Here is a 17,297-nt window from a genome sequence, read left to right on the forward strand (position 1 = left end):
GGTGGTCTGTTTGAAACATGTAGGTATTACAGATTCAGTCAGGGAGAGGTTGAAAATGTCAGTGAAGACACTTGCCAGTTGGTCCGTGCATACTCTGAGTACACGTCCTGGTAAACCATCTGGCCCCACGGCCTTGTGAATGTTGACCTGTTTAAAAATCTTGCTCATATAGGCTACAGAGAGCGCAATCACACAGTCGTCTGGAACAACTGGTGCTCTCATACATGCTTCAGTGTTGCTTGCCTCGAAGCGAGGATAGAAGTGATTTAGCTCGTCTGGTGGCTCGTGTTTCTGGGCAGCTCTGGGTAGTTTCCCTTTGTAATTTGTAATAGTTTGCAAGTCCTGCTACATCTGACGAGAGTCAGAGCCGGTGTAGTAGTCCTGTATTGACGCTTTGCCAGTTTGATGGTTCATCTGAAGGCATAGCGGAAAGCATCAGCTCTAGCCTCTAGCAAGGTGAGGATGTTGCCTGTAATCCATGGCTTCTGGTTGGGATATGTAAGTACGGTCACTGTGGGGACGACGACGTCGATGCACTTATTGATGAAGCCAGTATACTCCTCAACGCCATTGGATGAATCCCCGAACATATTCCAGTCTGTGCTAGCAAAACAGTCCTGTAGCGTAGCATCCAAGTCATCTGACCGTAAAGCAGGAAGTACCAGCGAGTGACTGGTACTTCCTGCTTTAGTTTTAGCTTGTAAGCAGGTATCAGGAGGATAGAATTATGGTCATATTTGCCAAATGGAGGGCAAGGGAGAGCTGTGTATGCGTCTCTGTGTGTGGAGTAAAGGTGGTCTAAGAGTTTATTCCCTCTGGTTGCACATGTGACATGCTGGTAGAAATTATGTAAAATGGATTTAAGTTTGCCTGCATTAAAGTCCCTGGCCACTAGGAGCGCTACTTCTGGATGAGCATTTTCTTGTTTGTTTATGGCCTTATACAGCTCGTTGAGTGCAGACTTAGTGCCAGCATCGGTTTGTGGTGGTAAATAGACGGCTACGAAAAATATCTCAGGCTAGCAATACCTTGAGACTCTTAATATTAGACATTGCACACTGGCTGTTATTTGCAAATGGACACACACCCTTCGTCTTACCATATGTAGCTGTTCTGTCCTTCCAATGCATGGAAAACCCAGCCAACTGTATATTGTCTGTGTCGTCGTTCAGCCATAACTCTGTGAAACATTAGATATTACAGTTTGTAATATCCCGTTGGTAGGATAGTCTCAAATGGAGATCATCCAGTTTTTTCTCCAGTGATTACACATAAGCCAATAGAATGGATGGTAGAAGCGGGTTCCCCACTCGCTGACGAATTCATGGCATCCCGATCTCCGCCCCTGTATTTCCTTATTTTCTTCACGCGAAGGACAGGGATTTGGGCCTGGTCTCAGAGAAGCAGTATATCCTTCGCGTCGGACTCATTAAAGAAAATATCTTCGTCCCGTTCGAGGTGAGTAATCGCTGTTATGATATCCAGAAGCTCTTTTCGGTCATAAGAGACGGCAGCAGCAACATTATCTACAAGATAAGTTACAAACAATGTGAAAAAAACACACAAAATAGCACAGTTGGTGAGGAGCCCGTAAAAAGGCAGCCATCCCCTCCGACGTCACAGACTCCTCAGCTAGATGACCACAGATAAGCTTCTCTGAACCAGACAGACAATGGCAAAAAAAACACCCTGTATGTCCTTCTCCCTCCCACATATTGCTCCCAATCTCCGCTCAAGTGCCATAGTCCATTCTACATTTGGACTGTGCCGTATCCACACCAGAGGAGAGAACAAAGGTGTCTACGCAGCCCAACGGCTCAGCGCTAAGTCAGCAACAGAGCACAGCTTGTATACAGCACAATGTACTATCCCTATCTATGGTCATGCCTGTGGATGGCAGCGGAATCTAGACGCCATTTTGTAATTCGTGTTAGAGATCAAAGTTGAGTCCTAAAACAACAGTCAGGCTATATATATACACACACACACACACACACACACACACACACACACACACACACACACACACACACACACACACACACACACACACACACACACACACAGAACACAACCCCTGTTTCTGGTTGACGGTCAGTGCTATACACTACCCTATACCCTAACCATAACCATAACCATCACCCTTGCCTAACCCTAACCTTAACCCTTACCTTAACCATTTTAAATTGCAACTTCAATGGAGTAGGGATGTCATAAGGACTCTGGATAGCACGGACCTTAGAACAACCCAACAACTAACATAAACCAACATAAACATAAACCAACTTCTAATTCTGCTGTCCAGATGTAAAAAAACATTGTCACAATACTAAGAGGTCCCCCAACATGAATGGTACAGGCTCAGAATCATGGTACATGTTTAGAATCATGGTACAGGCTCATCAGAATCATAGTACAGGCTCAGAATCATGGCACAGACTCATCGAAATCATGGTACAGGCTCCAAATCATTGTACAGACTCCTCATATCCATGGTACAGGCTCATAATCATTGTACAGGCTCCTCAGAATCATGGTACAGGCTCAGAATAATTGTACGGGCTCATCAGAATCATGGTACAGGCTCAGAATCATTGTACAGGCTCCTCAGAATCATGGTACAGGCTCATAACCATGGTACAGGCTCCTCAGAATCATGGTACAGGCTCCTCAGAATCATGGTACAGGCTCAGAATCATGGTACAGGCTCAGAATCATGGTACAGGCTCCTCAGAATCATGGTACAGGCTCCTCAGAATCATGGTACAGGCTCCTCAGAATCATGGTACAGGCTCCTCAGAGTTATGGTACAGGCTCAGAATCATGGTACAGGCTCCTCAGAATCATGGTACAGGCTCAGATTCATTGTACAGGCTCCTCAAAATCATGGTACAGGTTCATCAGAATCCTTGTACAGGCTCCTCAGAACTATGGTACAGGCTCAGAATCATTGTACAGGCTCATCAGAATCATGGTACAGGCTCAGAATCATTGTACAGGCTCAGAGTCATGGTACAGGTTTAGAATCATGGTACAGGCTCAGAATACGTGTATCCTTTTACACAATCTAATCGATAGGGGAGAAAAAGTATAGATCTGCTTAAAAATGTGCTAAAATGCAACAGCAACTCAACTCTATAAACCAACAGCCTACTGGGTCTTGACTACGTTAGTCGTAGTTGTTTCCGTGGCAACCGCTGGACTGAACTGAACACAAACACTGAGGGAGACATGATTGCTTAGCAGTGGTGCTGCTTTTGTTGTTCTAGTCATTCTCAGAAGTGATGGTAAAATGATGATTCCTTTCCTATGTTGCTCATTGGTCCTTGCTTCTCTAGGGGGACTGTTGCAAAGATCCTAGAAAACGTTGCTGCTTCACAAGGGACAAAACAACAATGTTCATGAACAGCAAATACTGAATATCAAATTTGTGAACTGCATCATGTGTGAACATGCAGACTGCAGAGACATTAGGGGTATTCTCACCAGCAAAAACCCTGTTTGTCTGCGTTTACATACAGTGCATTCGAAGAGAATTCAGATCAAAGCAAAAAACTTTTTTTTCTTACAAAATATCACATTTACATACAGCTGAAGTCAGAAGTTTACATACACCTTAGCCAAATACATTTAAACTCCGTTTTTCACAATTCCTGACATTTAATCCCAGTAAAAATTCCCTGTCTTAGGTCTGTTAGGATCACCACATTATTTTAAGAATGTGAAATGTAGGAATAATAGTAGAGAGAATTATTTATTTCAGCTTTAACTTCCTGACTGATGTCTTGAGATGTTGCTTCACAATATCCACATAACTTTACTTCCTCATGATGCCATCTATTTGTGAAGTGCACCAGTCCCTCCTGCAGCAAAGCACCCCCACAACATGATCCTGCCACCCCAGGCTTCACAGTTGGGATGATGTTCTTCGGCTTATAAGCATCCTCCTTTTTCCTCCAAACATAATGATGGTCATTATGGCCAAACAGTTCTATTTTTGTTTCATCAGACTAGAGGACAGTTCTCCAAAAAGTACGATCTTTGTCCCCATGTACAGTTTGGAGCAGTGGATTCTTCCTTGCTGAGCGGCCTTTCAGGTTATGTCGTTATAGGACTCGTTTACTGTGGATATAGATACTTTTTGTACCTGTTTCCTCCAGCATCTCACAAAGTCCTTTGCTATTGTTCTGGGATTGATTTGCACTTTTTGCACCAAAGTACGTTCATCTCTAGGAGACGCATCTCCTTCCTGAGTGGTATGACGGCTGCGTGGTTCCATGGTGTTTATACTTGCGTACTATTGCGTACTATTGTTTGTACAGATGAACGTGGTACCTTCAGGCGTTTGGAAATTGCTCCCAAGGATGAACCAGACTTGTGGAGGTCTACCATTTTTTCCTGAGGTCTTGGCTGATTGCTTTTGATTTTCCCATGATGTCAAGCAAAGAGGCACTGAGTTTGAAGGTAGGCCTTGAAATACAACCACAGGTACACCTCCAATTGACTCAAATTATGTCAATCAGCCTATCAGAAGCTTCTAAAGCCAGGACATAATTTTCTGGAATTTTCCAAGCTGTTTAAAGGCACAGTCAACTTAGTGTATGTAAACTTCTGACCCATTGGAATTGTGATACAGTGAATTATAAGTTAAATAATCTTTGTAAACAATTGTTGGAAATATGGCTTGTGTCATGAACAAAGTAGATATTCTAACCGACTTGCCAAAACTATAGTTTGTTAACAAGAAATTTGTGGAGTGGTTGAAAAAACATACCTAAGTGTATGTAAACTTCCGACTTCAACTGTAAGTATTAAAACCCTTTCCTCAGTACTTTGTTGAACCACCTTTGGCAACGATTACAGCCTCGAGTCTTCTTGGGAATGACGCTACAAACTTAGCACACCTGTATTTGGGCAATTTCTCCCATTCTTCTCTGCAGATCATCTCAAGCTCTGTCAGGTTGGATGGAGAACGTTGCTGCACAGCTATTTTAAGGTCTCTCCAGAGATGTTCGATTGGGTTCAAGTCCAGGCTCTGGCTGGGCCAATGATGGACATTCAGAGACTTGTCCCGAAGCCACTCCGGCGTTGTCTTGGCTGTGTGCGTAGGGTCGTTGTCCTGTTAGAAGGTGAACCTTCACCCCACTCTGAGGTCCTGAAGGTGCCTTATGGCAAACTCAAAGTGGGCTGTCATGTGCCTTTTACTGAGGAGTGACTACAGTCTGGCCACTCTACTATAAAGGGCTGATTGGTAGAGTGCTGCAAAGATGGTTGTCCTTCTGGAATGTTCTCCCATCTTCACAGAGGAACACTAGAGATCTGTCACAGAGTGACCATCTGGTTCTTGATAACCTCCCTGACCAAGGCCCTTCCCCCTCAATTGCTCAGTTTGGCCTGGCGGCCAGCTCTAGGAAGTGTCTTGATGGTTCCAAACTTCTTCCATTGAGGAATGATGGAGACTACTGTGTTCTTGGGAACCTTCAATGCTGCAGACATTTTTTATACCCTTCCCCAGACCTGCACCTAAGCTCAATTTCAAGTCTCATAGCAAAGGTTCTTAATAACTATGTAAATAAGGTATTTCTGTTCGTAGTTTGTAAAGATGAGCATTATTCAAAAAAAAATGGAAAAAGTCAAAAAGTCACTTTCCGAATGCACTGTATAGGTCAGTGTGTAATATCTCTTGTAGGAAGGAATTAAAGAAGGATTTTTTTTAACCATGTCATGGTTAAAAGGAGACAAACAGGCCATTGAAACGTATTGACTATCCCCTGACTCAGAGTACGACAGCATGGCTCAATGTTCTGTCTGTCCGTCTAATGGGCTTTCAGGAACTCTGTGGTGGTTGGGGATCAAAGGGGATCAAAGATCTATCCCTCAAATGCATTAGGTTGGGTGTCATGAAGTACCACGGAAAAAATTACCAGCATGTTTGACTTTGTGTGCGTGTGTGTGTGTGTGTGTGTGTGTGTTGTGTGCGTGCATGTGCGCATGTGTGTGTGCATAAGCGCTAGTGATGGGGGAAGAAATCTTTGACGATATATTGTATCGTATTGACAATATCGCAGTATTATGTTTGCGCTAGCTGGCTGTACCTGCACCAAAACGCCAGTATTTTTCCTTCATAGCTTGTTCTCCATCTTCTTTTTAAATTGGAAGCCTATTATTTCCCAGCGCTTTTATTTCCACGACTGATCAAAACAAATTTTCTACAGCAGAAATATTGTGTGTAATATGTTCAGAACATTGAATCGCAATAAAAACCACAGTATTGAATCGTAATACATATAGAATCGTGAGAATCATGAGACACGCAATACACATCTTTTTGGCACATAAGTATCATGATAATATCGTATCGTGAGGTCCCTGGAAATTCCCAGCCCTAATAAGTGTCACCAAAAAAATGACCAACTTGTGTGTGTGTGTGTGCATATGAGTGTGTGGGTACGTGTCAGCCTGTCTGCTAGCGTGCGCATGTGTGTGCTTGTGCATGATGGAGAGTGCAGGTTAGTGTGTGCAACATGGTACCCACACAGGTTAGGTTGAGTGGCTGCTATGATGCAGACTCTGATAAGACTGTTCCATGTGAAGCAACACAATGCTTAGCAGAAATGCTAAATACGCAGACCAACAAATGAGCTTGTACCACATAAGGAAACAAAAATGTCCTTAGTCATTTACAGTTCCACTTTGTGGTGTCTTCCTGTGTCGTCTTTGTCTCCGTTGTTTCATTTGTCTGTTGTGGCCGGACACTGAGAAGAACCATGCAAACCTTTCCAATGTTTAGATCGGAATTACACAACTATTATGACAATTTTTCTGTGAGATTGTTACACACACACATATATGTACAGACAGTCACACACACAGAGAGGACAATGTGTTGGCCTTCACGTTCCTAAAGAAGAACAAAGTGCAGCATTTCTCACAAACCCTTTAATGGAGAGCCCTGAGCCAACAGAAACCAGGGGTTGTGTGTGTGTGTGTGTGTGTGTGTGTGTGTGTGTGTGTGTGTGTGTGTGTGTGTGTGTGTGTGTGTGTGTGTGTGTGTGTGTGTGTGTGTGTGTGTGTGTGTGTGTGTGTGTGTGTGTGTGTGTGTGTGTGTGTGTGTGTGCGCGTGGGTGCGTGCGTGCGTGCGTGTATGTGTGTTTGTGTGGTTAATTTATTCCAGCTGGGAAAAGAGAAGACATTGATGATTACAAAGAGAGAGCGAGGGAAAGAGCAGAGGGGAGGGGGGGAAAGAGAGAGAGCATTTTCTAATTGAGTGAGGCTTTCTTCCAAAATGTTTAATTTGGTTGTTTACAATAAAAAACTGAGAGAGTAGGAAGAAGTTTAGGTTTCGCTGGCTATGACACAAAAATACTCAAACATGAAAAACTGCAGTTTTAGGCTACACTACACACACAATACACTATAATGGCTATCCAAGTGACAAAATAAGTGGCATGTACTGAAATGTTATCCAAAATAAATATTTTTAAACGCAGGATCATTCTGGACAATTAGCCTTGAGGTTAGCAGCTATGATGCAGCTAAAGGTATTGGTGTAGCATAGTCTCTCCACGGAGCACCTTTACCTGAACAACCATCTGATCTGGGTGTTAGATCTGCAATCCCCTTTGTTCTGCTAAAGGAAATACAAACAAACAAATGATAATGACGTGCATCTGAGGAGCCCTACAGTGTGAGCAGGATCTACAGTCTGTGAAGGGTTTGGCCTGGAGACTCCTTGAATTGCCCTTAACCTCCCAGCGAGCAGTGAAGCTATTCCAGGATTTTTCTAAAGCTTTGCAATTATTACAGTGTTTAAAGACTTTTAAGAGTTGCATTGGGATTGCAATTTCACATACGCGTCATGCAAACACACATAAAGTGTACACACACGTGCGCGCACACACAGCATCTACCCACCAAGGCCTTTCAGAGAACACAGCCTTCCATTATTGGAAATGGAAACAATATGTGTACAGTCCCCTCAACCCACACAGAAACACACACTCATGCACACACACACACACACACACACACACACTGTCACATACACACACACACATTAAAAAGGCTACAGCGCTAGTGAGTGAAGAAGAGGTCTTATTTCCACACAGACCATGACAGATTAAAGGCCCAAACACATCCTGGTTCTAGATTTGTAATCCAGCCCAGGGACACATGCTCTCAGCAGGGGGGTTTAGATCAGTGACAGGTGGAGAGAGGCCAGCGATACATACAAGTGACAGGCAGACAACATACCCTGCATCCTAATTACACCACAATGTCATTACACTGTATGTGTTTGTTCATCATTATCTGTGGCTAACGATGCCAACAGAAACCCAGCGAGGTTAATGAGTTATCGGAGAAAGGGGAAATACTTGCACACAATCGTAAAGAAGTGATGGATGGCACTTTATTACTGTACAGCCCTGTACACACATGGACGATCACAGGAAGGATCTCACCATCGCTCAGCTCTGCTCATTCAATAGGACCCTCATTAATTTTACCACAGCAAGGAAAACACTGTGTGCATTGAGGGATATGCATGATGTGGGGGTCATTGAGAACACCTTTACATTATGCACATGCCCAGTAGCCCAGTTCTCACCATATAGCACCATAGAGTTGTTACACAGATGTTGGTAGGCTACCATATTTCAGCAGTTACCTTTCCTACAGTGGCTTGATGAATAATAGACACTAGTCTAGTCATGAGTGACAGTCCAGTATAGTTCTGTCATAATGAATGAAAAACAACACGTTGTAAACTCTCTCTTATCTCTCTTTCACAGAAACCAAATGGGTTCCCTTTTCCTCTTCCTAAGTAACATCCTTTGGTAAACAATTCTGTTTTTTACAAAAATATGTGTATAGAGTCTAGAGTGTATATTTACACTGTGTACAAAACATTAAGAACACCTTCCTAATATTTAGTGCCCCCCCCCCCCTCAATTCTTCAGGGCATGGACTCTACAAGGTGTCTAAAGTGTTCCACAGGGAAGTTGGCCCATGTTTACTCCAATGCTTCCCACAGTTGTTAAGTTGGCTGGATGTCCTTTAGGTGTTGGACCATTCTTGATACACACGGGAAACTGTTGAGTGTGAAAAACCCAGCAGTGTTGCAATTCTTGACACAAACTATGTGCCTGCCACCACACCGTTCAAAGGCTTTTAAATATTTTGTCTTGCCCATTGACCCTCTGAATAGCACACATACACAATCTACACCTTCATCTACACTGATTGAAATTGATTTAACAAGTTACATCAATAAGGGATCATAGATTTCACCTGGTCAGTCTGTCATGGAAAGAGCAATGTTTTGTACACTCAGTGTATAAAGCCTGTAATCCTGACATGAAGTCATTTCATGCACAATTGCCTTGTGAAAATGTGAACCTGGACCAAGGCGGAGCACTCTCTCAGTGGGCAGTTATCAAATCCTGTTCCCTTCAATCAACATATAACGACTAATGTTCTACCATGAAGCCAAACATTCTTCTGTGTCCCCTTGTTGTTTTTCCTGGAATGGTCACCACATTATTCCTATCCCATATTTCCTCCCAACGGTCATAAACTGTTACACAACGGTTACAGTAGTACTGAATGCACCTAGCCTCAGCCTTCATACAGAACCCCCCCACCCTTGGAAAAAGTACAAAGTGTCTCTTGTGTGGGAGCACAGAGACCTGAATGATACTGCTTTATATTATCATGGGCCATGATATTCTCTTTCTGGCAAACAATCACACACACCTGCACGTGCCATGAGCATGTGCACATACACGAGTATTCATGTAAGCACGTGCAAACACATACACACACACACGCACGTACACACACAAACACTCACGCAGACACAAATACACACACAGCGGGCTGGTCGAGGCGGTTAATTTAGCCCACTGACCTTCAGCTAGCCCCTGGGTCCTTGGCATGACGCACAAACAACCTACAGTAGGCCACACACACATACACACACACACGTACATACACAAACACACAGATACACACTCGCACACACACATCTGCACCCACACACACACACACACTCACTGCCTCAACACAATGACAAACACACTATTACACAACATTCAGAAATATAGTGACAACACAGTGACAAACACTGTTCCATCCAGTGACCAAAACGTCTTTACATTTTTCTGAATTAAAATTCTATCTTTTTTTTTTTTTATCTTTTTTTCCTTCTTTCGGATCCACATAACCTACTCAAAGTGAACGGAAATTGAAGTAACACTTTCAAGTATTGTGGTAGCAGCATCTTGTTATTTGTATGCTTGTCAACAGCAGGAGCAAAGACTATGTAAAAAGTTATCAGATAAACCTCCTCAGTCTTCTGAAAGCCTAACCCTGGGAGAGAGTCTTATTTTACAGTGGGACAATAACACCAATTTGAATGTCAAAGAACACCAGAATGACTTTCCAAGAGGTGTTGAGTGTGCCTGAATGGTCCAGTCTCAGTCATGACTTAAATCTGCATGAAATCAAGGACAAGGTTTGAATATTGTTGTACAGGAATGATTACCAACCAAATGTACTGACCTTGAGCAATTTTGACAAAAACAATGGATTTATGTTGCCTGAAGAGTTGTGCAAGGTTAGTAAAACCTATAGCTATAATGATTTCCAATGGTGCTTCCACCAAGTATTACCTCTGGTGTGTGAAGACAGACACACAATCAATACAACTTCATTTTTATGTATTTTTATTCATTCTGAACATTCTCTCTCATTTGTATTTTACCTTGAAAATGTGGAGTAGGTTGTGTAGATTGGTAGGAACTTTTTTTAAATGTAATTTTAAGGCATCAAAATGTGAAGACTGTGCAAGGGGTATGTAGACTTTCCCTAGGGACTGCACATGCTGCCAAATCCACAAACATGCCCCTGAAAACAAAGTCTTGTCAGACTTGAACCACATGGTTGGCTGCACTGATACAACAAATAATATTCTAGCCCGTGCTGTAGGTCCAAGAGCAAGGCCCAGATACCACAAAGTCTCAGCTTGCAAAGACACACTCCCTGCAGTCATAGAAACCTTTAAACAAATGAATACAACACACTGCAGGCCAAGAGGCACATCTAAACCCCAAAAAGTGGACTAGTAAGCTACTGCCTATATGGGTCATCACCCAAATGTCTCGTCAACCGTGAGTGGAATGGTAGGTCTACACTCAAGCCAAAGCAGAAAACTCAGTTAATTAACATAGCCGGACAACCAAAGGAATAGTACCGGTCACAAATTATTTAGAAAGTCGTGTCTGTGTTTGTTCATTGTCATGCCAAAGACGTCGCTTGACAACAATAGTGTACAGTTGTGTACACTATGGCACCCACATAATTAAATAGAACATATACTATATCTTTATGATGGACAGGAGCAGGAAGAGTTCCTACCTGTTTCCAGAGGAACACGTCTTCCTGGTTGAACTGCCAGGTGGTGACCAGGTGAATGGTGGAGAGCACCCCTCCGCTCAGCACGGCTGCTCTCATCCTGACAGGCAGAAGCGTGTAGATGATGTAGATGAAGAAGACAGACCACCAGATGCCCTCAGATGCGCTGCGAGGGGCCACCATCAGCACCCCGAACACCTGCACCAGCAACAGCACACCGATGACCAGGTAGCTCACCATCCACATGTAGTCCTGGTGGAAGCCGTTCCGGTTACACACAACCATGAGAGCCATGAACAGGGCCATGGCCACAGAGAGGGCCGAGGAGTAGGCTACGTCCGGGGTTGCGTGGACACAATGGAAGGTAAGCATCACGCCGCACACAATCACCAGCACCCCCATCAGCATGGTGAGGGAGCTTTGGTTGAGCCTGAAGAAGTAGCGCTGGTACAGACGCTCCAGTTTATGAGACTGGAACTTCTTGGACTGGAACACTTGCATCACCCGCAGCCAGCAGTCCGCCACCGTCACCTCACCTTCCCCATTGGGACCCTCATCCCCTCCCTTCCCACCACCCCCTCTACACCCCACCTTCCTCCCTTTCAGGTCCCCATCCTCAAAGCCCATGTCGACAGATTTGAGCCCCACCACTTCCCCGGCGGCGCCGCCCCGTTTGCCGTAGTGGTCCTCTTGCCAGATGCAGCGCACGCCAAAGTTGCCCCCCCCGCCCGCCGCCCCAGCCGGCCCTCCGCGGTGGTGGGGGTGGAGGGGGGCTCCAGAGGGGGGCTCCATGGCGTCCGGATCCCGCAGGCAGCTCATGTAACGCGGGTTGCAAAGGGATGAGCCTCCCTTCTGCTTGGACTTCTTGCCATTTCGCTCCCCCCACGAGGTCTTTCGGTCATCCACTCTGGCCACTAGGAAGCCACTAAACCAGGACATTCTGTGTAGGAGGAATGGGGGACACGCACAGCATAGGGGGGTGGGGGCAGTTCGAGTTTCAATAAACTTGGAAACATTCATAGATCCACCAACTTAAATTAGACATGCAACATAGCCTTTCTGAAAATTATTTAAGAAAAAAAAGAACAACCTTCACATGTATTTTCTTAACCTAATGTCCAAAATAAAAACTGTTCACTGTTATTCTAAGGTCACCTGTATGACTATGGACATAGTACCTGTGTGGGTTCTGGTACATATCCCAGCCCTATCCTCTCCAGCCCTTCCACTCATTTATCCCAGCAGGCAGAGGTTTGAAGAAGTGAGGGGTTTCAGACGCAGTTCTGCAGGGGTGTGGGTAGGTGGGTGAACGTGATCGGGGATGGTCCAGAGGCGTGTCAAACCAGCGTTTCGGACTGAGCAGGTGATGTGAAAGGCAGGGTTTAGGGAATCACTCTATGATCCGGCCTATCTCCAGGGCTTCTGAGTCTTGGAGGAGAGACACAAAACACAGACAAATACAGGTGAAATTAGAAGGGAATTAAGAAGTAAGAATTGTGTTAGCAAAAACCTCAGAAAACCACTTAACCATACATTTATGTCATGGGTAAGTGACAGCACCCAAAAACAAAGTCATACATGAAAGTTGTACAATCATCATTCGGTGATGAAGAGTAACTCTCAATACGTGCATTCTAAGAATAGTCAGACAACAATACCATCATCATCACAAACAGAAGCGTCATGCCCATAGGGGGCACAGGGGCACGTGCTCCCTCAGATATGTCCTGTAAATAAATAAAAGTCTTTCATTTTTTGTTGTTGTTTCTCTGTAATACTACTAGCATTTTATAAGGCTGGCTTTAGCTAACCAAGATAGGTTCCCAATCTCCCAACCTCATAATTAGCCACCAAGAAGCCATTTCAGGCTATCAATCAAATTAAAGTAGCTAGCTAATTTAACTATCTTAGCTGGCATACCTGCTGGCAAGGGAGGTAGACTTTAGATAAAGCAAGCGATTACTAAATGCACTGATTAAGACTCACATTCTTTTCAATCTTCTACCCAGATTTTTGCAGAGATGCAGAGAAACATATTTAGTTTCTTTAAAAAAATAACCACTAGTCAGGAGGATACAGACAGCTCAAGAGGTCAAATCAAATCAAAATCAAATCAAACTTTATTTGTCACATGCGCCGAATACAACAAGTATAGACTTTAACGTGAAATGCTGACTTACAAGCCCTTAACCAACAGTACAGTTCATGAAGAGTTAAGAACATTTTTACCAAATAAACTAAAGTAAATATTTATAAAAAGTAACACAGTAAAATAACAATAACGAGGCTATATACAGGGGGTACCGGTACCAATTCAATGTGCGGGGCTACTTGTTAGTCAAGGTAATTTGTACATGTAAGTACGGGTGAAGTGACATGGCATAGATGATAAACAGCAAATAGTAGCAGCGTCGGAGTGTCAATGTAAATAGTCCGGTGGCCATTTGATTAATTGTTCAGCAGTCTTATGGCTTGATATGAAGAAAAATAAACATATTTTTGACATAGAGTTAAGAATAATGATTATGGCTATAGATTATAGGAAAAAGCTGTTTCAGGTATTTGAAAAAAGCTAAATTCTCCAACTTCTAGGAAAGGGTCTAGCCCCCCTCCAGGTCATCCCCTAGCCATCCTCACATACTTTTTGCCCCCTCAAAAAATGTTGTGTGTATGCTGCCCCTTATCAGAAATTAAACATTTGTCAAGCTTTAGGCTATTATTTTCTTGATGGCTTAACTAATTAAAGATGTAAAGAGGAAGGTGTGATAACAGGTGGTGGGTGTCAGAGCCTGTCATCACTGGAAGGAACACGGATGACATGAAAATTATCACTGACTCAATCGCTCACTGATGAAGACAAGACCACTGGAAATAAAAACAGATTGGGCAACCATCATGGGCATGATGCCTGTATCACTACCCTCCTACATCTGCCTCCAAATACAGATTAAGGGTCAGTTTGACTCTTTACCTCATGGTGTTAGAGTTGGGCATTGGGGAAGGAAAAGCTGGACCTAGATCTGTGGTTTAGTGGCAACTTTGATTCCAAGCAGCTAAAACACCTCCATCAACGCAAATGACCCTTCAAACGTACATTTCCTGAATCAATTAGAGAAAGGAGGGATTTCTCCTAATTTCTGTAAATTAAGGTAGGCTATATTCGGGCACAAGCGCAACAAATCCTGGCACGTATATAAGTTGTACATTGAAAGAAATTCCACATTCTAGGCTTTTATAATGCATTCAAGGTCTCGGGCATTATTTTACCAATGACTAGTGGAACTGATTTATCATCTGTGCAGAGCTATAGGCTACCCATCCATGATAATAATAAGGCTAGTGCAACATATTCTGTAGTCTATAGTAGTTTAGGCATATTTAAATGCTCATGAATGACACAATTATTTATTATTATATGGTTATATACTATTTTTACTATATGTCTAGTTCTGCTGATTTAGGAAGAACTAGACATATAGTAATAATTATATTTAACCTTTATTTAACTAGGAAAGTCAGTTAAGAACAAATTCTTATTTACAATGACGGCCTACCCCTGCCAAACCCTAACCCAGACGACACTGGGCCAATTGTGCACCGCCCTATGGGACTCCCAATCACGGCTGGTTGTGATACAGCCTGGAATCGAACCAGGGTCTGTAGTGACGCCTCTAGCAATGAGATGCAGTGCCTAAGACCCTGCGCCACTCGGGAGCCCAATGTATAACCATGTAATAACTATAATAGCTAGGAAAACATTGCCTTATCATAAAAATCTAAAGAATAAGTATAATGATCACCGTCACGACATTACAGTATCAAAGCTGATGCAGCCTCATAAATCCCAGTATTCCCTAAACCTATAGGCTCATCAACTGAGTGTACCAGGGACAGGCCTCCAAACGACCTGAGCTCTTGAATGTGCAGAACGGCTTATATCAACGCAACGCAGATGTGCTGTCGCTCATGTCGGTAGGCATGTTGTGTTGTTGAAGCAAAAATAGATTTTCCTCGCTATGGCTATCGTATGCCTTCTCTGGCACGTATCCGTCCAGGCTGCTGGTCGTGGCTTCTGGTTGATCAAGAGAGGTTTAAGGAGAATAGCCTTCAGTCAAAGTGGACGCTACACCCTCCGGCTCCGAACAGTCCCTTCTCTCCCGTGCACAAGGTCGACCAGTGCGGTGCCCCTATTACAAATGTCGTGATGTTGCCAATCGTTACGGCGTTCAACAGCTACAATTATCTCTGGATTTGAATGGCTGTGGCTGTAGACATCCTGCCTGGATCCTTTCCTTCCTACCTCGCTATCGCTTGTAGAATAGAATGCGGGGGACTATTCCTCCGGGACGTTTGCACGACATTTCGACCGGACAGCAGCATGCTGGCGTTACATAATGCAAACAGTGTGTGCATACCCAGCTAGCACATTTGGTTCCTTGGAAGTTGTGGGAACGTACGTTTTTAGTTCCCCATTGGTTCTGTGAACGAAGCCATCCGTTTCCTGACAGGTCAAACTGAACATTTCGCCTGTTCTGGGAATGTTAATTTATAGGTTGCAGTGAGGTTCTAAGAACGTTTTACTATGGTTCCTGTAAGAAATTTCTGGGATGTTTTATTAACGTTCTGAGAATGGAAATTCTAGGTTATTTTAAGGTAATTAAATAACGTTCTGAGAACATTTTTCAATAAAGCTTTTTATAATACTGCTAGTTTAGTTTGGGTTAACTGTTTTGAACTCCGAGCACAGATAGAACACACATAAATGTATTTGCTTAGGCATTAATCATGCAAACACATTTAATTATTATTATTTTATTTTTTACCCTTTTTTCTCACCAATTGGTAGTTACAGTCTTGTCCCATCACTGCAACTCCCGTATAGACTCGGGAGAGGCGAAAGTCGAGAGCTGTGCATCATCCAAAACACGACCTCACCATGCCGCACTTCTTCTTGACACAATGCCTGCTTAACCCAGACTAGGGTTGCGCATTTTGGGGAATATTCAGAGGTGGGAATTAACGGGAATATATGGAAATTAACGAGAATATATGGGAATTAATGTAAATATTCTAATTTATATTAATACCATTTAAATGTAGATGTTTTTTGCATTTGATATATTTACCATATCATATGGAGACAGAAACATAAACATTTTACCTTATCATAAGTAGACATAATTGCAAATGATTAATTCCTTCTAATAGAAATTCTAAAAAACGATTTAGTTACGGATTGAACTTTAATTAAATAAGTTGATTCTTCACATGGTATGATTTCACTGAACAAAAAAAAGAAAGGGAATATTGAATGATCCCCAATGATCCATCTCATCTCCCAAAAACATTTCCAACATACATCTATAAAATGATAGTCTAGAAACTAAAGCTTTGGTTGTCTTCCTCTCAGGCTTCCATGTCTTCTCCCTGGACCTCCTCAATGTCCACCTCTTGAACATCAGACTCTGAGGTCTCATCTTCACTGTTACTTTCCAACCTTGTTTAGGATGGTTCGTTGTCAGGCTCAAGAAGCCTGTCACTCCCTGACCATAGAGAGCACTTGTTTCTCCATGGTGTAGTAGGTCAGAGCGTGACTAGGGGGTATTCTAGTTTATAATTTCTATGTTGTGTTCTAGTTTATATTTTCTATGTTGGTGTTTTGTATGATTCCCAATTAGAGGCAGCTGGTAATCGTTGTCTCTAATTGGGGATCATATTTAAGTAGATATTTTTCCCAACTGTGTTTGTGGGATATTGTTTTGTGTTTGTGCATGTGCACAACGTAGTCACGTTTAGTGGTTCGGTTATTGGTATATTTTTGTTTTGCTGAAGTTTCACATGGAAATAAATATGTGGAACTCAACATCCGCTGCGCCTTGGTC

The 17,297-nt window shown here is 43.0% G+C and overlaps 1 protein-coding gene across 2 annotated transcripts in view; it reads right to left on the reverse strand.

Annotated features, from left to right (window-relative positions):
- The window catches only part of LOC109869860 (adenylate cyclase type 6), a 55,016-nt gene that overhangs the window by 30,176 nt on the left and 7,543 nt on the right, over positions 1-17,297 (reverse strand). The window contains exons 1-3 of one of the 2 annotated variants that reach the window (XM_020460141.2): positions 15,301-15,923; positions 12,594-12,843; positions 11,419-12,355 (exon numbers count right to left, since the gene is read on the reverse strand). In XM_020460141.2, coding sequence (XP_020315730.1) covers positions 11,419-12,355; positions 12,594-12,613 — 957 coding nt within the window. In that variant the 5' untranslated portion in view covers positions 12,614-12,843; positions 15,301-15,923. Of the gene's footprint in view, positions 1-11,418; positions 12,356-12,593; positions 12,844-15,300; positions 15,924-17,297 lie in introns of those variants that run through there. The other variant, XM_020460140.2, reaches the window with a different exon arrangement.

This window comes from Oncorhynchus kisutch, linkage group LG24 (genome assembly GCF_002021735.2).
Source record: "Oncorhynchus kisutch isolate 150728-3 linkage group LG24, Okis_V2, whole genome shotgun sequence".
NCBI classification, from domain to species: domain Eukaryota; kingdom Metazoa; phylum Chordata; class Actinopteri; order Salmoniformes; family Salmonidae; genus Oncorhynchus; species Oncorhynchus kisutch.